At 39.4% G+C, this 23,274-nt stretch overlaps 2 protein-coding genes and 2 long non-coding RNA genes across 4 annotated transcripts; 2 read left to right on the plus strand and 2 right to left on the minus strand.

The window, feature by feature from the left end:
* The first annotated feature begins 3,802 nt into the window (after nucleotides 1-3,802).
* On the plus strand, nucleotides 3,803-4,645 carry LOC115757331. Its single transcript, XM_030697517.2, has one exon. The coding sequence runs from the start codon at nucleotides 3,803-3,805 to the stop codon at nucleotides 4,643-4,645; it is 843 nt and encodes a 280-aa protein (XP_030553377.2).
* Nucleotides 4,646-8,166: 3,521 nt separating this feature from the next.
* Nucleotides 8,167-10,019, minus strand: LOC115729240. Its single transcript, XR_007198701.1, has 3 exons — nucleotides 9,814-10,019; nucleotides 8,817-8,972; nucleotides 8,167-8,219 (listed from the first exon to the last, which is right to left on the minus strand). It is a non-coding gene; the product is annotated as an uncharacterized LOC115729240 (long non-coding RNA).
* Nucleotides 10,020-10,034: 15 nt separating this feature from the next.
* Nucleotides 10,035-12,167, minus strand: LOC125315438. Its single transcript, XR_007198702.1, has 3 exons — nucleotides 12,103-12,167; nucleotides 10,577-11,014; nucleotides 10,035-10,316 (listed from the first exon to the last, which is right to left on the minus strand). It is a non-coding gene; the product is annotated as an uncharacterized LOC125315438 (long non-coding RNA).
* A 9,798-nt stretch (nucleotides 12,168-21,965) lies between these two features.
* On the plus strand, nucleotides 21,966-22,940 carry LOC115733547. The gene has a single exon (XM_030664199.2). The coding sequence runs from the start codon at nucleotides 21,966-21,968 to the stop codon at nucleotides 22,938-22,940; it is 975 nt and encodes a 324-aa protein (XP_030520059.2).
* The last annotated feature ends 334 nt before the right edge of the window (nucleotides 22,941-23,274 follow it).

Genomic DNA, 23,274 nt, shown 5'->3' on the forward strand with positions numbered 1-23,274 from the left:
TACCGGTTTGAGGCTTTTTATGGTAAAAAAAAATAGTTTGAGGTAAATTTGTCATAAATATACTAGTTTAGGGTTTTCGTGATATAACCCATTTAATTATTGAAAAATCTTTGGGCCCATTTGTTTACATTTCAAGGGAAAAGTCTTTGCTTTCCCATCAAATTTAGATATTATTGAGAAACCATATATTGAACAAAGTACAAACATTAGACAATTCTAAAAGTTTCGAGTGTTGTACATTTCGAAAAGGACGGTGTATGATTTGTAAGATGTAGATTAAGCAAAACGTAGAGAGTAAAAAGTCATGTGAGTTTATTTTTCAATTTTGTCTCCTCACTAATATGTTAGCGCATATTTTTATCTTTTTCTGCTAACAGTTCATTGAATTACGAGAGGAAAGTTAACATAGTTTCTCAAAATTGACATTGACATCTCAGTTCTATCATCTAAATTGTAGCTTGAAATAATCATTCGTTAAACAGCTATATAGATTAAGTTAGTCAAGAAATTACTTATATGTTCCATTCTTTTATACACTGGTTATATTGTCACAGCGATTACTTTTCATGAGTACAACTCATTATTTGTTCTCAAAATATAGAAGAGACTTACGTAAATTTAATGATGTGGTTAATTGCTATACTATGACGCGCCTGTTCATATGGCTGTCAACAATCTCGTCTTGATACATCTAAATGATGCTTGGATCTAGAACAAACTTCATGGAAAGGGTTAAGGGCACTAACCTTTGGACAATATTTGCTCCTTACTTTGTACAAACATTCCACCAACCATGCCTTTAATCGGTGAATTCAGTTATGAGCGTCACTCGTGTGTGTATATATATACAGTAAATTTATAGGTTGATCATGTCCACGGTTGGCTAAAACTCACGAGAAATAAAATGGATTTATTTATGTATTTTTTCAAAAAATAAAATGTTTTGTAAAACTTATTATTTAGCATATTCGAGAAAGAAAAATTAATAATTGTGATCCTTTAAGATCTTTGCTTTTCATAATACCATAGATTAGCTAAGCTAAATCACGGTCTTGTGTAATGCTTTTGTGTATTCCTATACCAACACTACGTCAAACCAGGTAGGCTAGAGGTCAAGCCCACTTTGTTTTGCACAAGCCTTTTCGGTAATTATGAAATGCTTCAGAAGCCTGGGAAACATATAAAAGAAAACTCAAACTTGTTTCAAATAAATTTGACCATTTAATGGTATTATTCACCACAAATTTCTCAATGACTAAGTTATAGTGCACTTCAAGCTTCGGAAATTAGACTAAGACATACTAAGGTGCCGAATCAAAATATAGGGCCCGTTGAAACATTTGTAGATAGTCTTCATGAAATTACTTGGACTTTTTAGACGGTGGAATTTCCATTAAGGCATCAACAAATTGAGCCTAAGTAACACTCCATTCTTCACAAAAAAAAAAAAGTTCTTTTATTTGGTATCGTAACTGCATGGCTTGATTCACGCAACCCAATCTTTCAGAAAGTACACATAAATACTTGTCACTTATTTCAAAGAGGTCACAATAGCCCCATATGAGTATAAATATTCGGATAGTATGAGAGCTTGAAGCTCTTTACAAAGAAGTAAACATGGTTATTCGAAAAATAAATAATGTTTGTGTCTAAGTCTGCAGTACCTAGACTGAATCTGAGCCCCAATGCCGTCCCCACATTCATAGTCCATATCAGGGCTCAACTTATTTAGACAATCTTCGCATTGGGAAGTAGAAATCGTTGCATCACATGTCGCATGGCCGTAACAAGCGTTTTCATCTAATCCTTCCATGCAATAATAATTGAAGTGCGAATGTGGAGTACTCTCAGCTAAACAGGCTAGAATTGCATCACGATTATCGCGGTAGTCACTGAATGGCCCATATTGTTCTCCGTTGCATAGTCTGGCCACAACAGTATAGTCTAATTTGGCCATCATCCAATGGCAAGCATCCTCTGCCTCTTGGCTACAACATTGGGTGCTTTTCCTCAGTAATGATTTGGCCATCATCCAATGGCAAGCATCCTCTGCCTCTTGGCTACAACATTGGGTGCTATTGGGTGCTTTTCCTCAGTAATGATTTGGCCATCATCCAATGGCAAGCATCCTCTGCCTCTTGGCTATAACATTGGGTGCTTTTCCTCAATAATGATGCCGGCAAATGGTGCTTTATGGAAACTAGTGAACAGTCTACAATTCAGCCAGCTAGCAGAAGAGGGTATTGATTGGTTGAAAATCACCTCCAGTCTTTCACAGCTACAACATCTCAGAGTCCCATCTCGCTCGTGGGATGGACAATAGTTTTGCATCCAGAAAGGATGCGCCCTATAGTCAGTGAGACCTGCTCTGTTTCTCGGGATTTGTGCAAGAAATGAGGCAGTGAGGTCATTTCATCCAGAAGCAGTAATTATGAAGCAAGAAATCTTAAAATTCTAGATTCCTACTAAGTGGGATAGGCTACATCCTACACCCCCTTATGCGCTCATGCTCTGTCCTAAACCAGATCCTCCTAATATCCAAGCACACCAGATCTTTCCTTTGAGTTTCACATTCATGTCATCCCCTGCCTCTGTCACGCCATATTTCCATAATAATTGTAGACATTCCATTGGAGCATCTAAGCATGTCCAAACCACCTTAAAAGGAAATTCCATTAACTACTAACCAGACCAAGTCTTCCACCAGTTCCACCACAGACAAACCCAGTCCAACGAGGGTTTGGACCACCAGCCACTTAAATGATACAACCAGAAGATATTAAGGGAATTTTCTGATAATCATCTTAATGGGATTTCCAGAAAACAAGGGCTAGTCCCCTAAGAATTTCAAACTTTCTTGGCATGATTCCCCATGAAAGAAATGCGTGAAGTGGTAGAATAGAAACATAATCTACCAAGGACTCCCAAGTAAGAGAGATTTTTTTTTTTTTTTGGGTCGGAACCAAAGAAGAGATCTCATCGCCATGAATTGTTGAACTAACAAATTTTACAACAAAAAAATCAATGTAGCAGTCAACTGACAAGTCTTTGTGTTTAATTATCAAAGTAAAAATAATATTAATCACCTTAACATGCTATTAAACCAGATGCTTCTGATTTAGTGGTTATTTTGATGATAAAATGTGCTAAAACCTAGTCTTTTGGGGGTGAAATTCTGACATAAGAAAAAACCATTATTGCTCCATAGAAAGTCCAAACCACCTCTGATGGCCGATAAAACCATGTGGTTGCTTGCAAAATGCCAAAACAAAAATAGAAAAAGAAGATCTGAACAACTTTTGATCAAGCACCTTCTACTACTTATTAGAAACCACTTACATGATTCTTGCATACTATTGATTGTATCACATCTTTGTATATCTTTTATTATAGGAATAGATCGATTAGTGGAGAAAATCTCTCCATCGATTAGGAGATCAATTAGCCTTAGTGGATTGATTAGTGGAGAAAATCTCTCCAATTAGGAGAAAATCTCTATAGCTCTTGTATATATATACCCATTCTGAAGTTTAATAAAATTATCCAATTACACTTCTTCACATGGTATCAGAGCATAAATTTTAAATCTTCATTTTTTTTTTCGTCTCCATCAATTTTTTCAACATGAGTTCTAGCTCTCCTGCTCTTACGTTCGATTCTTCAAGCTCTGTCGTTTCTACCGACAACCTTGCCAAACCCCGCTAACCCCTTTTTCCTACATCCCTCGGATAATCTAGGGACGAATCTTGCTAGCCATCCCCTTACTAGTGACAATTACACCACTTGGCGCCGCACCATGATCATGGCTCTCTCCGCCAAGAACAAAATGGGATTTGTCGATGGCACCATTTCCAGATCGGCCACCACCGATTCGAGTTACGAAGCTTGGAACCGTGTTAACAACATGGTTCTATCTTGGCTCCTCAACTCCATCCATTGTGATCTTGCTGCTTCTGTTCTTTATGCTGATTTCACTGTTGCTGTTTGGAAGGATCTTTATGACCGTTTCTCTCCATCAAACGGCCCACGCATTTTTGCACTTGAACGTGCCATGGCCACTTTGCAACAAAACAACGATTCAGTCACCAAATATTTTAATACCTTGAAGGCTTATTGGGATGAACTAGGTACCTTGGTACCCATACCCTCTTGTACTTGTGGCGCTTATAACACTTTTTCCACTCATTACCAAAATCGCCAATTAATGCAATTCTTAATGGGTTTGAATGATGTCTATGCACCAATACGAAGTCAGATTTTGCTTCAGGATCCTCTTCCCTCTTTGGGTCGTGCCTATTCCCTCATCCTTCAAGATGAATCACAGCGTCTTCTTCAATCATCCAATGCCATGGTTGAAGGATTTGCTTTACTCACCATGCCTACCTTGTGTGATACTTTTGCTAGATCTATTAATGCAGTCACCAAACCACGGTCCGCTGAGCAACGTCAACGTTCTAAAGAACGGTGCACTTATTGCCATATTGTGGGTCACACTTGGGATGTCTGTTATAAACTCAATGGATATCCTCCTCATTATCGAGCTGCTCGATGTTCTCAACCACGTCGGGACACCGTGGCCACGCCTATGTCCACCACGTCTTCGGCCACTCTTGCGGTGAACTTGTTCACTACCGAACAGTATTAGCAACTTCTTCGCTTGATCAAATGAGGTAACTATACAACCAGCAGCTAACCTCACATGTATTTCTCTCTGCCTTTCCTCTACTGTACCTGATTCCTCTATTTGGATCCTTGACACGGGAGCGACTAATCATGTCACTTATCTCCCTCATTTGCTTACCCATGTTCATGCCCCGCCTTCTACATCCATTAGCGTCCCGGATGGTCGCACCGTTCCTATCACCATGGCGGGTTCTGTCCTTCTTCATCCTCGTCTTACCCTCACTAATGTCTTATGTGCCCCCATCTTTTAAGCATAATTTACTTTCGGTTTAGCAACTTGCCCGTGAACTAAATGTGATTGTAACCTTTTATTCTTCTTATTGTATCCTTCAGGACCGCTTCACGGGGACGGAGATTGGACGGGGCCATGCTAGTGGTGGTCTTTACTATCTGCAAACAACATCCCATCCACAATCTTTTGCATCGTCATCCCCCACTTGTGAGTTATGGCAAAAACGGCTTGGCCACCCATCCTATACCACTATTGCGGCATTACGAGATACGTTGTCTTTCTCGTCCCATACCCCTGCCCCGTTTTGTGAGATTTGCCCACTTGCTAAACATCATCGATTGTCTTTTCCTCATAGTTCTATTACTAGCATTGAACCTTTTGAATTAATTCATTGCGATATTTGGGGACCTTATTCTCCGACTTTATCTGGTGCTCATTATTTTCTCACAATTGTTGACGATTTTTCTCGTTGTACCTGGACATGTCTTATGAAATTCAAAAGTGAGACATATAACATCCTTTGTTTTTTTCGGGCGTATGTTGCTACTCAATATACTCGTTCCATTAAAATTTTACGCACCGATAATGGTTCCAAATTTTTTTCACGACCCATGCAATCTTTTTTGGCCACTAATGGTGTTGTCCACCATCATAGCATGGTTGCCACCCCCCAACAAAATGGCGTCGTTGAACGCAAACATGGCCATATTCTTACCGTGGCTCGTGCTTTGCGTTTTCAAGTTTCCCTTCCTCTTCATTTTTGGGGCGATTGTATTCTCACAGCCACTTATTTAATTAACAAATTACCTACCGCTTTATTGGACGGTACCACTCCTTTTCAAAGGCTATTGAACACCCCACCAACATATGATAATATCGGAGTTTTCGATTGTCTTTGTTATGCTTCTTGTGGTCATTTACATCATGACAAGTTTGGTGCTCGCGCTATCCATTGTATTTTTCTTGGCTATCCAAGAGGATAAAAGCGTTATCGCCTTTTTGATCTCGACAATCGTAAATATTTTACGAGTCGTGATGTCGTTTTTCATGAAACCGTATTCCCGTATGCCACCACCCCTTCCTCCATTTATCTCGACCCTTCAAATGTGGTTCTCCCCATTCCCATTCTGAATCACACAATCAATGAAGATCCCAATTCACCGTCCATTGGGACTTCACCTTCACCCAATATGGAACCGCCAATTCCTTCTGCCACTCCATCCACCTCGGATCCATCCATTCCTACAACTACGGCTTCACATATCCCTACTTCCGACCCCAACCAACATTGGTGACACATCCAACTAGCCACGACATTCCACTAGGGATCGGCGTCCACCGCTTAAATTGCAAGATTACTACTATGGGCATGTCTTCCGTCCAACCCCCGAGCCGCGTATACGTGTTTCTCCAGGTTCGCCTTATTCCTTAAGCTCTTCTATTTCATATTCTCGTTTTAGCCCCGCCCATCGTATTTTTTTATCTACTCTAACCCATGATCAAGAGCCTACCACTTTCACAATGGCAAACAAGGATCCAAAATGGAAAGAAGCAATGGCTGCTAAGATAAAGGCTTTAGAATTCAATAACACCTGGTCCATTACCGATCTTCCTTTAGGGAAGGTCTCCATTGGCTGCAAATGGATTTATAAGATCAAGCGCAAGTCTGATGGTTCAATTGCACAGTACAAAGCTCGCCTCGTCGCTAAAGGTTACACCCAAACCGAAGGCATTGACTACAATGAAACATTTGCTCTTGTGGCCAAACCGGTAACCATACGATACCTTCTTGCTATTGCTGCTGTACGTGGGTGGCCCTTACATCAAATGGATGTTAACAATGCTTTTCTTCATGGGGATTTGGCCGAAGAGGTTTGCATGAAAATTCCACCCGAATTTGCTAAACAAGGGGAGCATCGGGTTTGTCGTCTTCGCAAATCACTTTATGGGTTGAAACAGGCTTCACGAAATTGGTTTTTTAAGCTATCCACTTCTCTAACAGCTGCTGGTTTCTCTCGGTCTAAAGTTGATTACTCCTTATTTATATCTCGTCGGCCCTCATCTTTCACGGCCGTACTTGTTTATGTCGACGATATTGTCATCACTGGAGACGACCCAACTGCTATATATCTTTTGAAGTGGTGCCTTAACTCACAATTTCAGATGAAGGATTTGGGATGCTTAAAATACTTCCTTGGCATTGAAGTGGCTCGTGCCAACGCAGGTATCTACCTTTCTCAACGAAAATATACATTGGACATCATCAAAGATGTGGGTCTTTTGGGTAGTCGTTCCATTGATTTTCCCATGGAAACCAATGTCAAACTTGTTGTAGATAGTGGTAAACCCCTCTCAAATCCGACGATCTATCGTCACTTAGTTGGACGTTTATTATATCTCACCATCACTCGACCCGATATTACTTTTGCCGTTAACATCTTGAGTCAACACATGAGCTCTCCCCATGAGCCTCATTGGTAGGCTGCTTTACGGGTCGTTCGCTACATCAAGAAGGCACCGGGAACTATAATTTTTTTATCTTCCTCTAGTGGATTGCAACTAAGGGCTTATTGTGATGCCGATTGGGGTGCTTGTCCCACCACTCGACGTTCCATTACTGGTTATATTACGTTTCTTGGTGATAGCCCCCTCTCCTGGAAAACTAAGAAACAACACACGGTTTCTCGCTCTTCCGCCGAAGCTGAATACCGTGCTATGGCGTCCGCCACTTGTGAAGTAACTTGGTTACAAGCATTACTAAAAGATCTTCGAGTACCCGCACATCCGGCCACTCTTTACTGTGATAATCAAGCAGCGCTTCACATTGCCTCCAATCCAGTATTTCACGAACACACCAAACATATAGAAATTGATTGTTATCTCATCCGGGACAAAATTCAAATGGGTACATTGAAGACACCTTTCGTTCCCTCTAAGCTCCAATTAGCCGATGTTCTGACAAAAGCCTTGGGTAAAGAAAATTTTCATCATTTGATTTGCAAGCTCGTCCATGATCTCCACGCTCCTTCTTGAGGGGGATTATTGATTGTATCACATCTTTGTATATCTTTTATTATAGGAATAGATCGATTAGTGGAGAAAATCTCTCCATCGATTAGGAGATCAATTAGCCTTAGTGGATTGATTAGTGGAGAAAATCTCTCCATCAATTAGGAGAAAATCTCTATAGCTCTTGTAAATATATACCCATTCTGAAGTTTAATAAAATCATCCGATTACACTTCTTCACACATACATTACATCTAGGATGATGATGCTCCCAGTAGCATTGATTTGTGACAAGCTAGGAAGCACCAACACTATCTGGAAGCGTTCATGTCGTGTTCGACACTTCGACATTCTCCCAATACACTTCAACATGCAGTCCACACGTGATTAGCGCTCCAAACACACGAGTTCAGCATCCCTACATGCTATTTCAGCAAGCACGGGATCAATTTCAAGCATTTTCAATAAATTATGGGTCAAAATGTAGATTTATAAAAAAAATATATACTTAGGTCATATATCCAATCTCCTCAAAATTAATATACCTAGTCGGGCACAAAACAATCCCTAATCATAAATTTCTAACAAAAGAAGAAGAAGAAAAACTCATATATATTTTTATATAATCATGTATACATAAAAATATACAACATATCTTAATATTTCAAAATTCTCTATTTTTTTTAGAAATGATATGTTGGAGCGCCGTGTCGTGTCTGTCGTGATGTGTTGCATGTCATATGTCGGTATCAATATCGATGTTACTTAGGTGACAATGACGTTTTTATGAGAGCGACACATAGCAAAAGATGGTGACCTATCAATCTTTGACCATTTAGCACGAAACCCAATGCATAAGTACAAAAAAATTAGCAGACCAAACCTCCACCACAGCTTTTAATGAACGCAAGATTATGCCTCGGCCTTGGTAATTGGAAGACCACATGCATGACAACGAAAGCGTTCTGGATGCCGAACAGCACCCATGCAACTCAGGAATCGCCCCAAACCAATCCTACTGTTGCAACCTGCGCATATTCCGAAACATCTAATCTGGTAAATCTAGCTGATTAACGCATGAATTCACATCTTACAAAGGAAATCATTTTCAAGCCAAAGTGTAAGGTAAAATATTACAGATAATATGTAACTGCAATAAAAATGCATTTTCTGGCGGCACAACTGTTGAGAAGTTAAGGTATTGCCAGTATAATCTCTAAGACGAGGTGCTTTATCTATTATGGTGACATTTTCTCTCGCAAAGGCTACCCACATTTTCTTCTTCAGGTTTGACAACTCGATACCTATTCCTGCAACTCTTGGTTCATGCGTCGAAATAACAGCAACCGACCGTAGGTCACAAAACATGACAATCAACCCCAAAATTAGAACTGGATTCCCCGAACGAATCACACATGTGATTATTTTCTCCATGCGGATTGGAAACTCAGCTAGTCTCAGTGAACCACACAGCAGAGTCCTGCAGTTGCCAGTCAATATCAAAGCCCGAGATACTCGTTTTGTGACAAGCCTCCATGGAAAAGATTCTTCATTTCTTGATAATTCATCAATATGTGAAGCACAAAGTGTAGATGAGAAATGTTTGTCAAAAACTGTAGATGTGAATCTAACAAGCGAACATATGCTGATCAGTTGATCTGTCAGGGAAAAAATGTAGAAGTAGTGGAGGAACAAGGGGCTATGTGCATCCAGGAATTATGATAATGCAAGCTAATAAATTACAAAAGTAAGCACCTACTCCACGAATAAAGTCTCAGCATCATATGCTGAAGAATTTATCCTCACAAGAATCGTTTCAACTGAGCCATTCGAACCGTAGCTGATGTGTCGATGATAAACAAGATATAACAACAAAGGAAAATATATACCTTAAGCCAGAAGAAGGGAAAATTGGGTAAGGTAGGTTTCCACCATGTCCAATAGGAGATTCCACATTCAAACTTTCTTGAAGAGCTTTGGCAAGTAGTTCATCTTCCTCCAACTGAGCACGCTTTCTATCTTCCTCCAATTGAGCTTTAGCACACTCTTCATCGTTCTCCAATTGAGCTTTAGAAGTTTGTTATCTTTCTTTTGCATGATCCAAAGAAGGAATAGATTGTTCAGAAAAGTTGACCAAAAATGGGAGTGGCTTGTACTATATTAAACTTCAGTTCTACTGAAGCAACAGAGCAGAAAAGGGTCACATGATTATGGCTGGTTTAAAAGTGAACATAGTGTCCTTCTCCATTTCTCTTCTTTAAATTTTTCTTTTTCGGGACTGCTAACTAACTACTACAAGTAGTATGACTTAATCATGGTCAGTCATTGAAAGCATCAACAGACTGATTGCAGAATCTAACTCTAGCTGCATCAGTTCTTTCAACTACAATTCCTGAAAGTGATATAAAAGAGGATAAAATAAATTCATGCCGACATCAATCCCAGGGAAGAGGCTACGACCAAACCAAATAAAGAGTATCAACAAAGCTTAAAGACGTTAGTTCGCATTTGCTTCAGTACTTCTGTTCCTAGGACGTGCAATCCCCCACTAATCAATTACAGATCCATCAGCGCATCAACAAGACATTAGAATCTCTGTTTCTCCATTTCTAATGAAGGTTCAGGATAAATGCATACAGCTCGGTGAAATACCAATAACATTTTTCCCTCTCCAATCTTCTTGCGAAAGGGAAAGGGCAATTGCATAATCTATTTCTTCTCTCTCGTGATCTGTTAACTCATCCTGCATCCAATTTCTCAACTATTGGACTATGATGAGAAGTTTGAAACAGAGTTGAGGACACAATCCACTGGTTACTGTTAAGAGTTCACAGCATTTTATCTCTATGGATGATAACTTCTTCTGTAAAGTACTTCATTGGACCATCCACCACTTTTACACAACAAATTGATAGAAAAGAAATTCGTCAGAGCAAGAACACAACAAACGGGAGAAAATTGGTAATACCCCCGGAAGTATGTACGTGGTTCAAGTACCTATCATCCTCATTATCTCCATGATATTGTCCACCATGGCTAGGACCTTCAAATATGCATGTTAACCACTCCATGAAGCAGATTTCGTTTTTCCTGTAGCAGTAAACCACATACATTGACCTGGAGCTGCCAATTCGAAACTTTAGCTTTATTTGATAAATCTTGCCCTCTGGACCAAAAAATGAAAGCCCATAACAAGAATTTAGCAAATTAGAAGAGGAGTGAATCTGTTTAGTTCCATATATGATACAGGAGCTTGCATCACATCAGCAAAAGGGTGCTCAAAATTCAGTGCAGATACGAGACTCGTCCATTCTCAAAGAGAGGAGCTCTCACATGGGTCTTAAAGATGTTTCAGAATTCAATCTTGTTAAAGGTAAAGATACGTTACCAAAAGTTAAATTGCAACCAATCCGATCACCCAAGACTTTGATCACTGAAAAACTGTAGACACTTTAGGGTGTGCATGAAAACACTTCAGAAATTGCATTTTTCTGTGAAAAACCCATCCGACAGAGAAATGTGTTTGATAAAAACCTGATCGAAGTAAAAATCCGTTTGGTAAAAAAATTGACTTATGGTAGGATTTTTCACTTCTGATGGGATTTTTGACCAATTTTGAGAAGTAAAAAATTTTAACTTTTTGGCTCCAGAATCACTTCTTGGACCACACCCGCCTCCGCCGACCACCGTTGTTGTGACCGCCGGCCGCCGACCATAGCCGCTGCGGTTGCCGCCGACCACCGCCGACCTCCGCTTGTGACTACCGGCCACCAACCACAACCGCTGCGGTCGCCGCCGACCGCCGCCGACAACCGCTAGCCGCCGACCACCGCCGACGGCCGCCGCCGACCGCCGCCGCCGCCGACCACCGCTAATCACCTTCACCGTCGACCATCGCCGCCAAAGATTTTGTTAATAATATTTTAAAAGTAGAAATTTTCAACCGTTATCAAACGAATTTCTCTCGATCGAAGTCAATCTGGAGCAAAAGTAGAAAAATCAACTTCTACTTTTGAGAAGAAGTAGATAAATCAACTTCTGATCGGAAATTGATTTCTCGTGGAGAAGTGTTTTCACGCGCACCCTAAACAACCACACCCTTCTGCTTCTACCAGAAACGGTGTTTCAGAGAGGAATCATTAGAAGAAGACTTTATAGCTCAGCACTCAGAAACTCACCGTGTAGATACACCACGAATCCACAGGATCAGAGGAATTTGAGAAAACAAAGACCAAATATCAGTAGAGGAGGGATATTCATAAAAAAGGCAGATTTCACAGCGGTGAAGAATTAAAGCCGAATTATATGTGGTTGTAAATGGGTTTGTCTTTCAACCCATTTATAACCCATTTAGCCAAAAAAAAAACCCAAAACCTTTACAATTGACCTAGCTTGTAAAACTTATTAATTTATATATATATTTTATATTTGTATATGTAAAATAAAGAAATAAAGATAGATAGATAAAAAATATATAAAAATTGTTCAAAGAAGGAGAATGTCGTTGGATGCCACCTTCTGCCGCAGCCTGCCGCTAGTCGCCATCTCCGGCCACCAGATTTCGGAGGGAAAAATAGGAAAATAAAATAGAAAAAAAAAATAATTTGAAAAAATTGTGAATATTTTAGCAATATCATTTTTTAACAAATTATCAGAAACAAGCATTACATGATTTGGTTAAATATAGAAGTGTTTTAGTAATACAGGTCGGGTCGGGTATGGGTTGTTAGATTTAAATTGCATAAAAATGGGTCAAAATAGATTAAATGGATCAATATGGGTAGGATCACTTTCGACTCGACCCGACCCACCAGCTTAACACCTCTAAGTAATGCTTTGATTAAGCATAACACCAGGACCATGGCATTGGTCTTCTTCGTGTTTGCTTATTTCTATATGTTGTCGTAGCTACCGATTCAACTCTTTGTTGTGCTCGGTTGTGTGAGAGAAAGAGTGCTTCAAATAGTAACTGGAGTGACTTGCTCCTTGTTGGTGTCGATGGTGATTCTCTTCAGATACGTCGCCAAGACGGCGATGTGCTTTGCTTGAAGTTCGATGTCGGCCTCCATGAGAATGTTGACAAATCTTTCTTGGCTGAGCATCTCTAGGCACATCTAAGAGTGTATGTTCCTTTGAAGATTAAGGATGACATAGAGATTGTATAAACCTTATAATTAATTGTACTTTGAGGGGAAAAATTTTTAGTGTGAGTTAGTCCAATCAAGTGTACAAAGACGATGCAGATACATTCCAGTTTCTGGACATATATAGATCCAATGTATTAACGGATAAATCGTCTCTTTAAGGTTAATATTCATGTGGAAGGTAAGTTTAGGCTCCGTTTGTTTCGCGAAAAATGAATAAGTTGAAAATCATTTTTTAAATATGATCGCTTGTGTCGCTTGAAATAATCAGTGAATGAAAATGTGTTTACATTATCGACAACAATTCATGTCTAAATAATTTCGTGGATGATGAAATTATTTTTCGTTCATTCGTTTTTAGAAGTGATACAATTCAACAGGAGTCCGCTACCCGCATCACTTAATATATTAGTTTTGCAAATTAGTCCTGGTGTACCTAGTATTATTCAAATGTTTTGAGGTGTACCCTGGTTTAATCAAGCAAATGGAAATGGAAGAGGTTGTCTGTTTTCAGTCACTATGCATTCTGATGATTATATGTGGAACAGAGATCAGTGGACCCTTAACGTCAAGGTACGACACAGAGGAAGCCAACAATTTCAATTTAATGATATCCTCGGGCGTTTTCTTTTGTGCCCCAAAATTGGTTTTGTATTAAACACTACAAGAAAACAAGTTATTCTGTATCGTTTGTTTATTTGTTGCTGGCTGAACATTCAAATATAGCAGAGATTTACAAAAATCTAATGATGTGGCAAATTGCTATAAGATATCGAATATGATATGCTTGTTCAGATGACCACTAACAATCTGGTCTTGATACATCTAAATAGTGCTTGACTACTAATGTCTAAAACAAACTTCATGGAAAGGTTTAGGGTGTTGACACCTAAATTTTGACTTTCCTTTTTTGTTATTTTTGCATGAAAATTAGAGCTAATCTTTTAGTTCTAGACAAAAATAATTAAGTCATTTTTCATTCATGCATTGCATTAGCATTTATCTGGATCAGCGATGCGAGACCGAGCTTACTTTGCCAGATGATTTGGACTTAAATTGATGAGCAAATTTGCTGGCAATTCATGGACATATGTGCTGAAAATTTAAAACTATTTTGGAGCTTACATTTTAAAAAAAAGGCTTTATCTAAATGCCAATTATTTGGAAAAGCCTAATTAAGCTCACAATTGACATGAAAATTGGACTAGCCCATCCATATGGCTAGGCCAAAATTTTCATCTCATTCAGGATCAATTTGTGCAATTACACCCTTCGACTTAATTCAAGTTATATTTTGAGCCCGGGTTTATTTTGAAAATTAAGAAACTTTAGGCACTTGATTTGTGACACTTTTATCTATAAATACAAGTGTTATGCCTAGGGTTTAAGGGGGCCAATTCATTGCAATACACGGCCACACTTGAGAGGGAGGTCAGCAATTTCTCTGCTCTAAAGTTCACGTGAAATTTTGAGAGAAAAGAGAGAGAGAACGGGAGGAGTTGGGGGTCGAAGCTTTTCTCAATAGCGAAGGATCATCTGACGCGATGCTACCCCTCTCACCCATTCGAGCCTGACGTTTACAATTTGCGATTGTCTCTCTCCGCTGATCAACCTCGCTGCTGTTCGGTAGTTCATGCGCTGCAGCTGTATCATCCCGAAGTAGCTGTGCCGGAAGTAGAAGCACAAAAAATTATTGCTATTCAGTATTGATCGGTGCTGCTAGTGCCTTGTTGTCCTTGCTTTTATCACTGCTTGTTGCCGCATCTATTTCAGTAGGTCCTTTGGTGAATTTCCAGCAGTCCCAGTAAAGTTTTAAAGTATTTTTGGAGTTGGCGTTCGTCTCGATATTTCATGACTTCGGCAACTGCAATGGCTAGATGGACTCAGCATCCGTGCACACTACCATCTGGATATGGACTTCACAAGGGGAGGGATCATCCACGCAAAAAGAAGAAAAGAAGTCAGAAGGGGCTTTCTGTCATCATCATCCTTTTTTGTCTTTTATTTCTTCTAATCTCACGTGCAGGATAGAATTTAGAGAGATTTAGTTAAAGGCGTGTCCTCCAACAAGGAAGAAACTTAACAAAAACGTGAGAAAAGGAGATAGTCCACCACCCCACCGAGCTACACCGCTCATCAAGCGCATCGATCCAACTTTACCGCGAAGTTGCCAATGTCTATGCTGTGAAGCTATCCGAAGCCAGTCATCCATCGGCAAAGCTTGATCCAAGGGCCCGATCCAAGATCAAGCCGATTCGATATTGGTTCAAAATTTGGAAATTGATCTACAAACTAGGTAATTTATAATAATTTGGATATTACATTGCCTAGTTTAAATCAATTACTATCTGCAGGTATACTTCCCTAATCTGAATCTTTTGCATATCTAACATATTTATTCTTGCAGATATTATTACCTATTTTTGAAAGGATGTAATTCCTTTTTGATAGGGTAATATTGCGTTAGAGATAATGCAATATTATCCTATTGTTAAATTTGGCACATTATCTGTAGTTATTCTATTTATTGCATCATATCATATCTTTCTCTTGATTACTTGATTTGTTTTATCGTAATATAATTTGCACATTATTAAACAAACATGCCCATAATATATGCTCCTGTATGTGCCTAGACCCGTCGGAAAATAAATCACACGCCTTAGCCACGTTCTCGTGGAATGAGATAGTGATTTAGTATAGAAATTTGTATTCTACCTTTCGGCAAAAGGGATGTTGTTTTTCTATACACATATCCGCATACTGGTTTGAATCCTCAGATGTAGCGGATAAAATCTCACTCAGCCGGATCTTTGGGAATGGGATTTTCAAAATCAAAATTAAAGGTTTTATGGGCATTTTTGTTTATTTTTGTTTTTTATTGTTTTATTTTCTTTTTTACCAAATACAAAAATCATCCTCCGAGCGTTTAATATATGGTCCTCATGTAAAATTTTTCCAATTAATCATCAAATTCACATCGATCAATCGGCAAGGCTTTTTTATGAAATTGGTACCGAAAGGGCGTTAATTTTTCAATTACCGTAACCAAGTCCCCGGATTCATTCTCTCTGGTTCGTAGAGATGAAATAGTTCTCCCGCTATTTTATATAGGTTTCTAATCAACCTACCGTAATGATTAGTGGCGGCTTCGATTAAATATTTTCTCATGAATAAACCTAGTTGCATTCGGTAGGCTTGGATTGGTTAGTTGTTTATTAACCCGATAATCCGTTAGCCTAAATTTTAGGTCGCGACAAAGGGCACTAACCTTTGGGCCATATGTCCTCCAACCATAGTAGAAACATTCCACAAACCATGCCTTTAATTGGCGAATTCAGTTATGAACGTCATTCGTGTGTGTGTGTCTATAGTAAAGTTGCAGGTTGATGATGTCCATTATTAGTTAATCACGGGAAATAAAATGGACTTATTTACGTATTGGTCCATAAATTAAATGTTTGTAAAACATATTATTAAGCATATTCAATTCAGAAAAATAATAATTCCGATCCTTTAAGATCTTTGCTCTATATAAAAGCATAGATATAAGATATGGGTTCATTCGATTTCTTCTGATACAAAAAAAAAGTTGTTTTTGGTTAAAAAATGGAACTCGGAAAGGAAAGATGAAAACAAGGGAGTTGGCTGAAAAAAGATGAACAGTCAGGACTGCATTCTTCTTCTTCTTCATCCGCGAATTGAGCTTCTCCCAAACTGAAAGGTAAGATTTTCAACTTCATTATAAGCAAAATAGAAAGTTTAGCTAAGCAAGTTGGGAATAAGGGATATAAAGAATCTCTATCTAGCAGACAAGTTTGAAGGGGACAAAGCAAATTTTTATAATATAATGGAATGGTTAGACTAAACCCGAAAGGTTTTGGCAGTTTTCTGCATGTTAAATACCAAGACCGCAGCCTTGGGTGACGCTAGTGTGTATTGCTATAACTACGCTAAGCCAAACCGAGTAGGCTAGAGGTCAAGCCCACTTTGTCTTGGACAAGCCTTTCCGGTAATTATAAAGTACTTCAAAGGCTTGGAAATCATATAAAAGAAAGCTCATACTTCTTTGGAATAAGTTTGACTAGTCAACCGTATTATTCACCACAAATTTCTTAATGGCTAGATCATGGAGCGCTTTAAGCTTCAAAAATTAGACTAAGACATATTATTGTACCGAATCAAGATATAGGGCCCGTCGAAACATTTGAAGAAAGTCTTCACGAAATTACTTGGACTTCTTAGATGGTGAAACTTCCATTAAGGCATCAACTAATTCAGCCTAAGTAACCCTTCATTCTCCGCGAAAAAAAAAAATTCATTTATTTGGTATTATAACTATTTGGCTCGATTCACGTGACCCAATCTTTCATAAAATAAACATAAATGCTTATCACTTATTTCAAAAGGGACTTATTTCAAAAGGGAGACAGCAGTCCCCACGTGATTGTAAATATTCGCATAGGAGGAAAGCCTGAAGCTCATTATAAAAAAAAGAAGAAGAAGTAAACATGGCTATTCGGTAAATGGATAATTCTCATTTCTAATTCTGCAGTGTCTGACCTGAATCTTACCCCCAATGCTATACACACATCCATCATTCAAACTGGTGACCACATCCGATAGGTACTCTCCGCATAGGGAAGGCGAAATCGCCGCATCACATGTCGCATGGCCGAAACAAGGATCATTATCTTCATTGGCCTCACTGTGATAATCGAAGTACGAACGTGGACTATTATCAACTAAATTGATCACAACTGCCTGATGATTTCCATCGTAGGGAGTGAATGGCCCACATTTTCTAGGGTTGCATATCATGCTCAATACAGTATTGTCTAAATCACTCTCGCACCACCGAGAATGAGAAAAAGTGTAGTTAGGACTACTGCTGCAATCCTTTGAAAATTGGCATTTTGCCGACTTTGAATTTTGCGTCTATTGCTTTTCAACTAGGGTTTGTCTTGAAATTATCTCCACAAACTACAAAATTACTTTAATAAGCGGTTACGAGAAATGCTTCCTTGACTTTTATCGAAGATTAACTCCTTATGTTTAACTTTTTGTTGATCATTCGGCTGAAAATTTAGTTGCTTAACTAGCGGTGCACAGTTATCGTGTAGGAAAAATTAGCAAAAAAGTCTTACACTTATCGCAATTGTGTTAATTCTTTTTTTTTTTTTGGGTCAATTGAGTCCTAAATCTTTTATATTTTTGCTAGTTCGGTGCATTGATTAGAAATTGCTAACAAGGGCGCTAGGCACTCTATGTAGCGTGGTCGGAGTTAACATGGATAATTTTTAATCATATTTTCATATTTTTTCAAATTATTTTTTCTTTTTCCTTTTTGGCCTTTTCTTTTTGTTTCTTTCCCTTCTTTCACTATCCAATCATCGGACCTTGATGACCAGCCAAATGTGAGGCCCAACACAGTCAACCTCGCCAAGGGCTGGGACGGGGCAAGCCTTGCCGGTGGCTGGCCAAGGCAACAATTGCCATCGCCAGGCTGGTGAAGCTTGCCCTTGCTAGCCCTTGCGTCTGGCCAATCGTCGAGGTCTAGTGTCCAGCTAGTAGGGGGCGAGAAAATTGAAGCGATCGGATCGAGAAATGCTTAGATCGGACTAAACCGGCGATCCCGATGAGTGCCAAGGGCTAGGATAGGGCAAACCTCGCCGGTGGTTGGCCAGGGCGACGATAACCAGCATTAGCTAGGTCGGCAAAGCTTGCCCTAGTTAGCTCTCACCTCCGGCCAATCGTTGAGGTCTAGTGTCTAGCTAGTAGGGGTGGGAAAATTGAATTGATCGGATCGAGAAACGCCTAGATCGGACTGAACCGGCGATTTCGATGAACTCGTTCCTTACTTATGGCCGGTTGCCGATCGTCGTCGTGGTCGACGACCGGCCAAAGAAGAAGGGAAAAAAGGAAAGGAAAAAAACAAAGAAATAGAAAAGAGAAAAATAAGAATAAGAATAAAAATAAAAAATAATTAAAAATTCTGTTTTAAAAAAAATGAAAATAATTAAAAAAAGAGTGCATGAAGAAAAACTTGCTTGGCCTCGGTGAAAGAAAGAAAAAAGAGAAATTCATTTTCTCCACTTTTGAAAGTATTTTTTTTATGAAAAATATTTTCCTTGACTCATTTATTTTCCGTGAACCGAACGTATGAAAATCTAAAAAACATTTTTCTTGAAGTTGTTTTCCGTGAAGTTGATGGAGCCAAATAATATGATTATACAAGTTATGAGTTTAAGCACTTGACTGAAAAAAGTGTATATATGCAATGTTGAAAAGTGAATTTTGGGGAATTTACCAAAAAAGTCCAAATCCTATGGCACTTGTCCCAACTTAATCTATACCTTTCAATTTGATCAATTCAGTCTTAAGCTTTCAAACGCCAATTTAGTCCTACCTTTTGACGATTTGCCAATTTAATCCTTCCGAAAAATTTTTCGAAAATTGTTGGCGTAATGATCTAGTCGGTCTTGGTCACCCTACATGGTTTGGTTGACGTTGATGTGGACAATATTTTAATTTTGAGTTTTTATGAATTTATTTTTCTTTTTTCTTTTTTTTTCCTTCTATTTCCTCACTTGATCTTGGCGAAGGCTAGGACACCCTCGCTTGGACCCGGCAAGGGCTATGTACTCGCCGACCAATAGGAAAGGGTCACGACCATCGCTTGGATCTAGGAGAGGGCCCATAGTCCCTTGCCCATGGCCGGTGAGAGTTAGTAGAAGAAAATAGGAAAAAAGAAAAAATAATTAAAAAAGCCATAAAATTTTAAAAACATTATCCATGTTAGCGCCGGTCGCACCACGTAAGATTGTCGATATTGACTAGATCGCCACGTTAGCGACTTCATGTCAAAACTGGTAGGAAGAACTAAATTAACAAATCATCAAGATGTATAATACTAAATTGAAAGGTTGTCAAAAGGTTTGTGATTAGATTGGCTAAATTAAAATGATTAGCAACTAAATCGGCATAAAAATAATAGGTTTATGACTTTTTGGGTTTGGAAATATGGGCTTTAGTGGTAGAAAAAAAATTGAACACAATCACATTATTGTTAAATCAATGGGAGGAGTGACACATAAGTATATGTACTATTTGCAAAATAGGACAAGGAATATGTCATGTTCGCATTTATGTCAATCACATATGTTTGCTAGTTCATATTTTGATTTGGCACGCAACACAAGCTAATCTTCACCGAACTCATCAATACATTTAGTTTGACCCACCTTCACTTAAAAGCTTGAGCTAATGAGTTATGGGCCACAGCAATTCTCCGATGTGAGGCTTTTCTAACATAGCTTACACATGGATACTAACAATCTTCCCCTCACGTGTGAGCTTCATTGTTATATTTGCTCATCTTTAATTCGGGTATCCTTCTGTACTAAGATATCTCAACTTAAATTTTCATCAACGCCCATCGAGCCGGCCAATGAGTTATGAACCAACTTGGATATATTAATTGCTTAACAAACACTAATTATTCGATGCGGGGCTTATCTAACATAACTTACATGTGCATCTTAACATCTTCTTCATGAGAAAAGCCTATCATCCCTAGATATCCACCCCAGCTTTTCCAAACACCATCCTCAACTCTCTCTGTGAAAGAGAAGAAAAAGATTGACCATGGAAACTATAGAGCTACATGATCTAAGGACCCTCGATTTCTTTTGGCTGTTCTATTGATCTTGTCAATGCTAGGGTTTGTGTTTGTAATTACATGTTTTCGTGCTCCAAGAGCTTTTTATGGGAATAAAGCCATAACAAAGTGTAATGTTTTGATTAAGCATAACACCGGGACCATGGCAACGGTCTTCTTCGTCGTGTTTGTGTATTTCAATGTGGTTCTGCGGCTACCAATCCAACTCTTTGTTGTGCTCGGTAGTGCGAGAGAAAGAGTGCCTCAAGTAGCAATTAGAATGACAGGCTTCTTGTTGATGTCAATGCTTATTCTCTTCGAATATGTCGCCGTGACGGTGATGTGCTTCGACTGCGAGTTTGACATCAACCTCCATGAGAATGTTGACAAATCTTTCTTGGCTGAGCATCGCCAAGGCATATCTAGGAGAGTATGTCCCTTTGAAGATTAAGGGTAACAAAAGGAATTGCATAGACTTTGTATTTAATTGTACTTTTTGGAAACATTCAGTGTGTGTTAGTCCAATTAAGTGTATTCTTCATTGGTGATCTGCATCGAATGCTACAAGTATAACCAAGTATAATTTGTAGAACAATATGGTGAAGAATTTTCCTAGACACATAGGCATCCATTTGATTGGTCTCTGTATCTTTCATGAACCAATGGCTGCGTTTTATTGCAATCGTACTTACCGAACCATATTGATATGCCTAATTAACTAATTTCTCGCTAATCAAGGTCATTTGTAAGAGGAAATTGACCGGATATTCAATCTAGACAAACACTTGTTTCTTTATAAACAAACGAGGCAGATGTTAACTTGGTTGCATGCAATAAGTCAACTGAAGGAGATTGTGTTGCTGTTCACTACATTGGTACCTTCGCTTGCTGGATTTGTCGTTTGTCTCCCCAAAAAGAAATCCATAGCCAACTTTGTCTTCCCCTCAAAATCGCACCCTTGAAGAGTACGCAGCTACATTCCAATTTATGGACGTATATAGATCGAATGAACTAGACGACAAATCGTCTCGTCTAAGAGGGTTAACATTCAATTGAAAGATAAAGTGCTAAACTGCTAATCTTCCAAATATCATAACACGACACACAAATAGATATGAATAGGATTGAGATTCAAGTCAATTTATTCCTTATATCGGGAGGATATTTGGGTGCATCAACTATGTTCTATCTATAAAACCCTCGGTCTTGAAGCTCCACGTATTCAAGACATTAGAGGATGGATCGAGAGCAAGAGGAGAGGCGATCTCTTGGTTTCTTTGGCGTCGTCAAGGAATCCATCAAGATCATCTTCACATGGCGGAAGATCTTCAGCCAAATCACACCGGCCTTCATCCTCCCTCTTGGCCTCATCTTCTTAGCTCACATGGAGATTTCCGCCATCCTCCTCGCAAAGATCCACCATGATGGGCGTCCGCTCGGCCACTCCGAAGCCGACACTCCCCGGTACAACAAGCTCTCCGATTTTGCAACCTCGAACACAATCGAGCTTTTGCTGTTCACGGTCATCGCCTTCGTCCTGGTTGGAGCCTTTTCTCTTCTTTCCACGTCCGCGGTGGTGTGCACGACCACGTGCGTGTACACCTCGAAATCCATCGCTTTCGGGGGAGTGATGAGGGTCCTCCCGAAGGTGTGGAAGAGGCTCTTGATCACGAACTTATGGAGTTTTCTTGCTTTCTCCGTCTACATCGTCGTGGCTACAGCGATCTTCTATCTCTTTGCTCTTATTCCCTCTCCCGCCACTGTACTCGGCCCTAGCTTTCATCTTCCTCATCTTATACCTCTCCGGGCTGGTGTATATCAGCGTCATTTCGGGCTTGGCAGGTGTGATTTCAGTGGTAGAGGACATCTATGGGATCCAGGCCATGTTCAAGAGCAAAAACCTGATCAAGGGGAAACCGGGGGTTTCGCTAGCCATCAACCTCTTGTTATCGATTTTGTCCATGGCAATCCAAAAAGTGTTCTACGTCTTTGTGGCCCTCGGACATGGATCGGGGTTCCTAAGGTTTGGGGTTGCAATTCTCTGTTTCTTTTTCTGCTCAATTTGCTCCTCTTCGCCCCCGTTGTGCAAACCGTGATCTACTTCGTGTGCAAGTCATATCACCACGAGAACATCGACAAGTCGCCGCTGGTGGATCATCTCGAGGTCCATCTTTTGGCCGATTACCTTCCTCCTAAAGCCGATGACGTATAAGTGGAACAAGTCGACGTACAAGCTGGCGTTCGTATATTCTAATAATGTAAGAACCTGGGGCTGCTTCTCGTCTTGTTTGCCCATATTTAAAAGGGTCCTTCACCTTAATGTACTATGAGAGTGATTATTACCTTCTCGGGCTACTTGCAACTCGCGAGTCCTCTTCTCGCTACTAATATTTCACTTAATTTTGCCATGCGCCACAATGTTGGCTAGTGTTCGTTCGCTGCCATTTGAGATAGTTATACCTTTTCACACTTACTTTTTATGATTGCCGACTAATAACCCCTCAAGCAAACTCAATTACATTTACAACGGGATAATTCTTAGCCAA

This window comes from Rhodamnia argentea, chromosome 1 (assembly GCF_020921035.1).
Source record: "Rhodamnia argentea isolate NSW1041297 chromosome 1, ASM2092103v1, whole genome shotgun sequence".
In the NCBI taxonomy this organism is placed as follows: Eukaryota; Viridiplantae; Streptophyta; class Magnoliopsida; order Myrtales; family Myrtaceae; genus Rhodamnia; species Rhodamnia argentea.

What these genes read in the sequence shown, in the direction of transcription:
- LOC115757331 (XM_030697517.2), top strand. Translation starts at nt 3,803, where the DNA reads ATGGCTCTCTCCGCCAAGAACAAAATGGGATTTGTCGATGGCACCATT.
- LOC115733547 (XM_030664199.2), top strand. Translation starts at nt 21,966, where the DNA reads ATGGATCGAGAGCAAGAGGAGAGGCGATCTCTTGGTTTCTTTGGCGTC.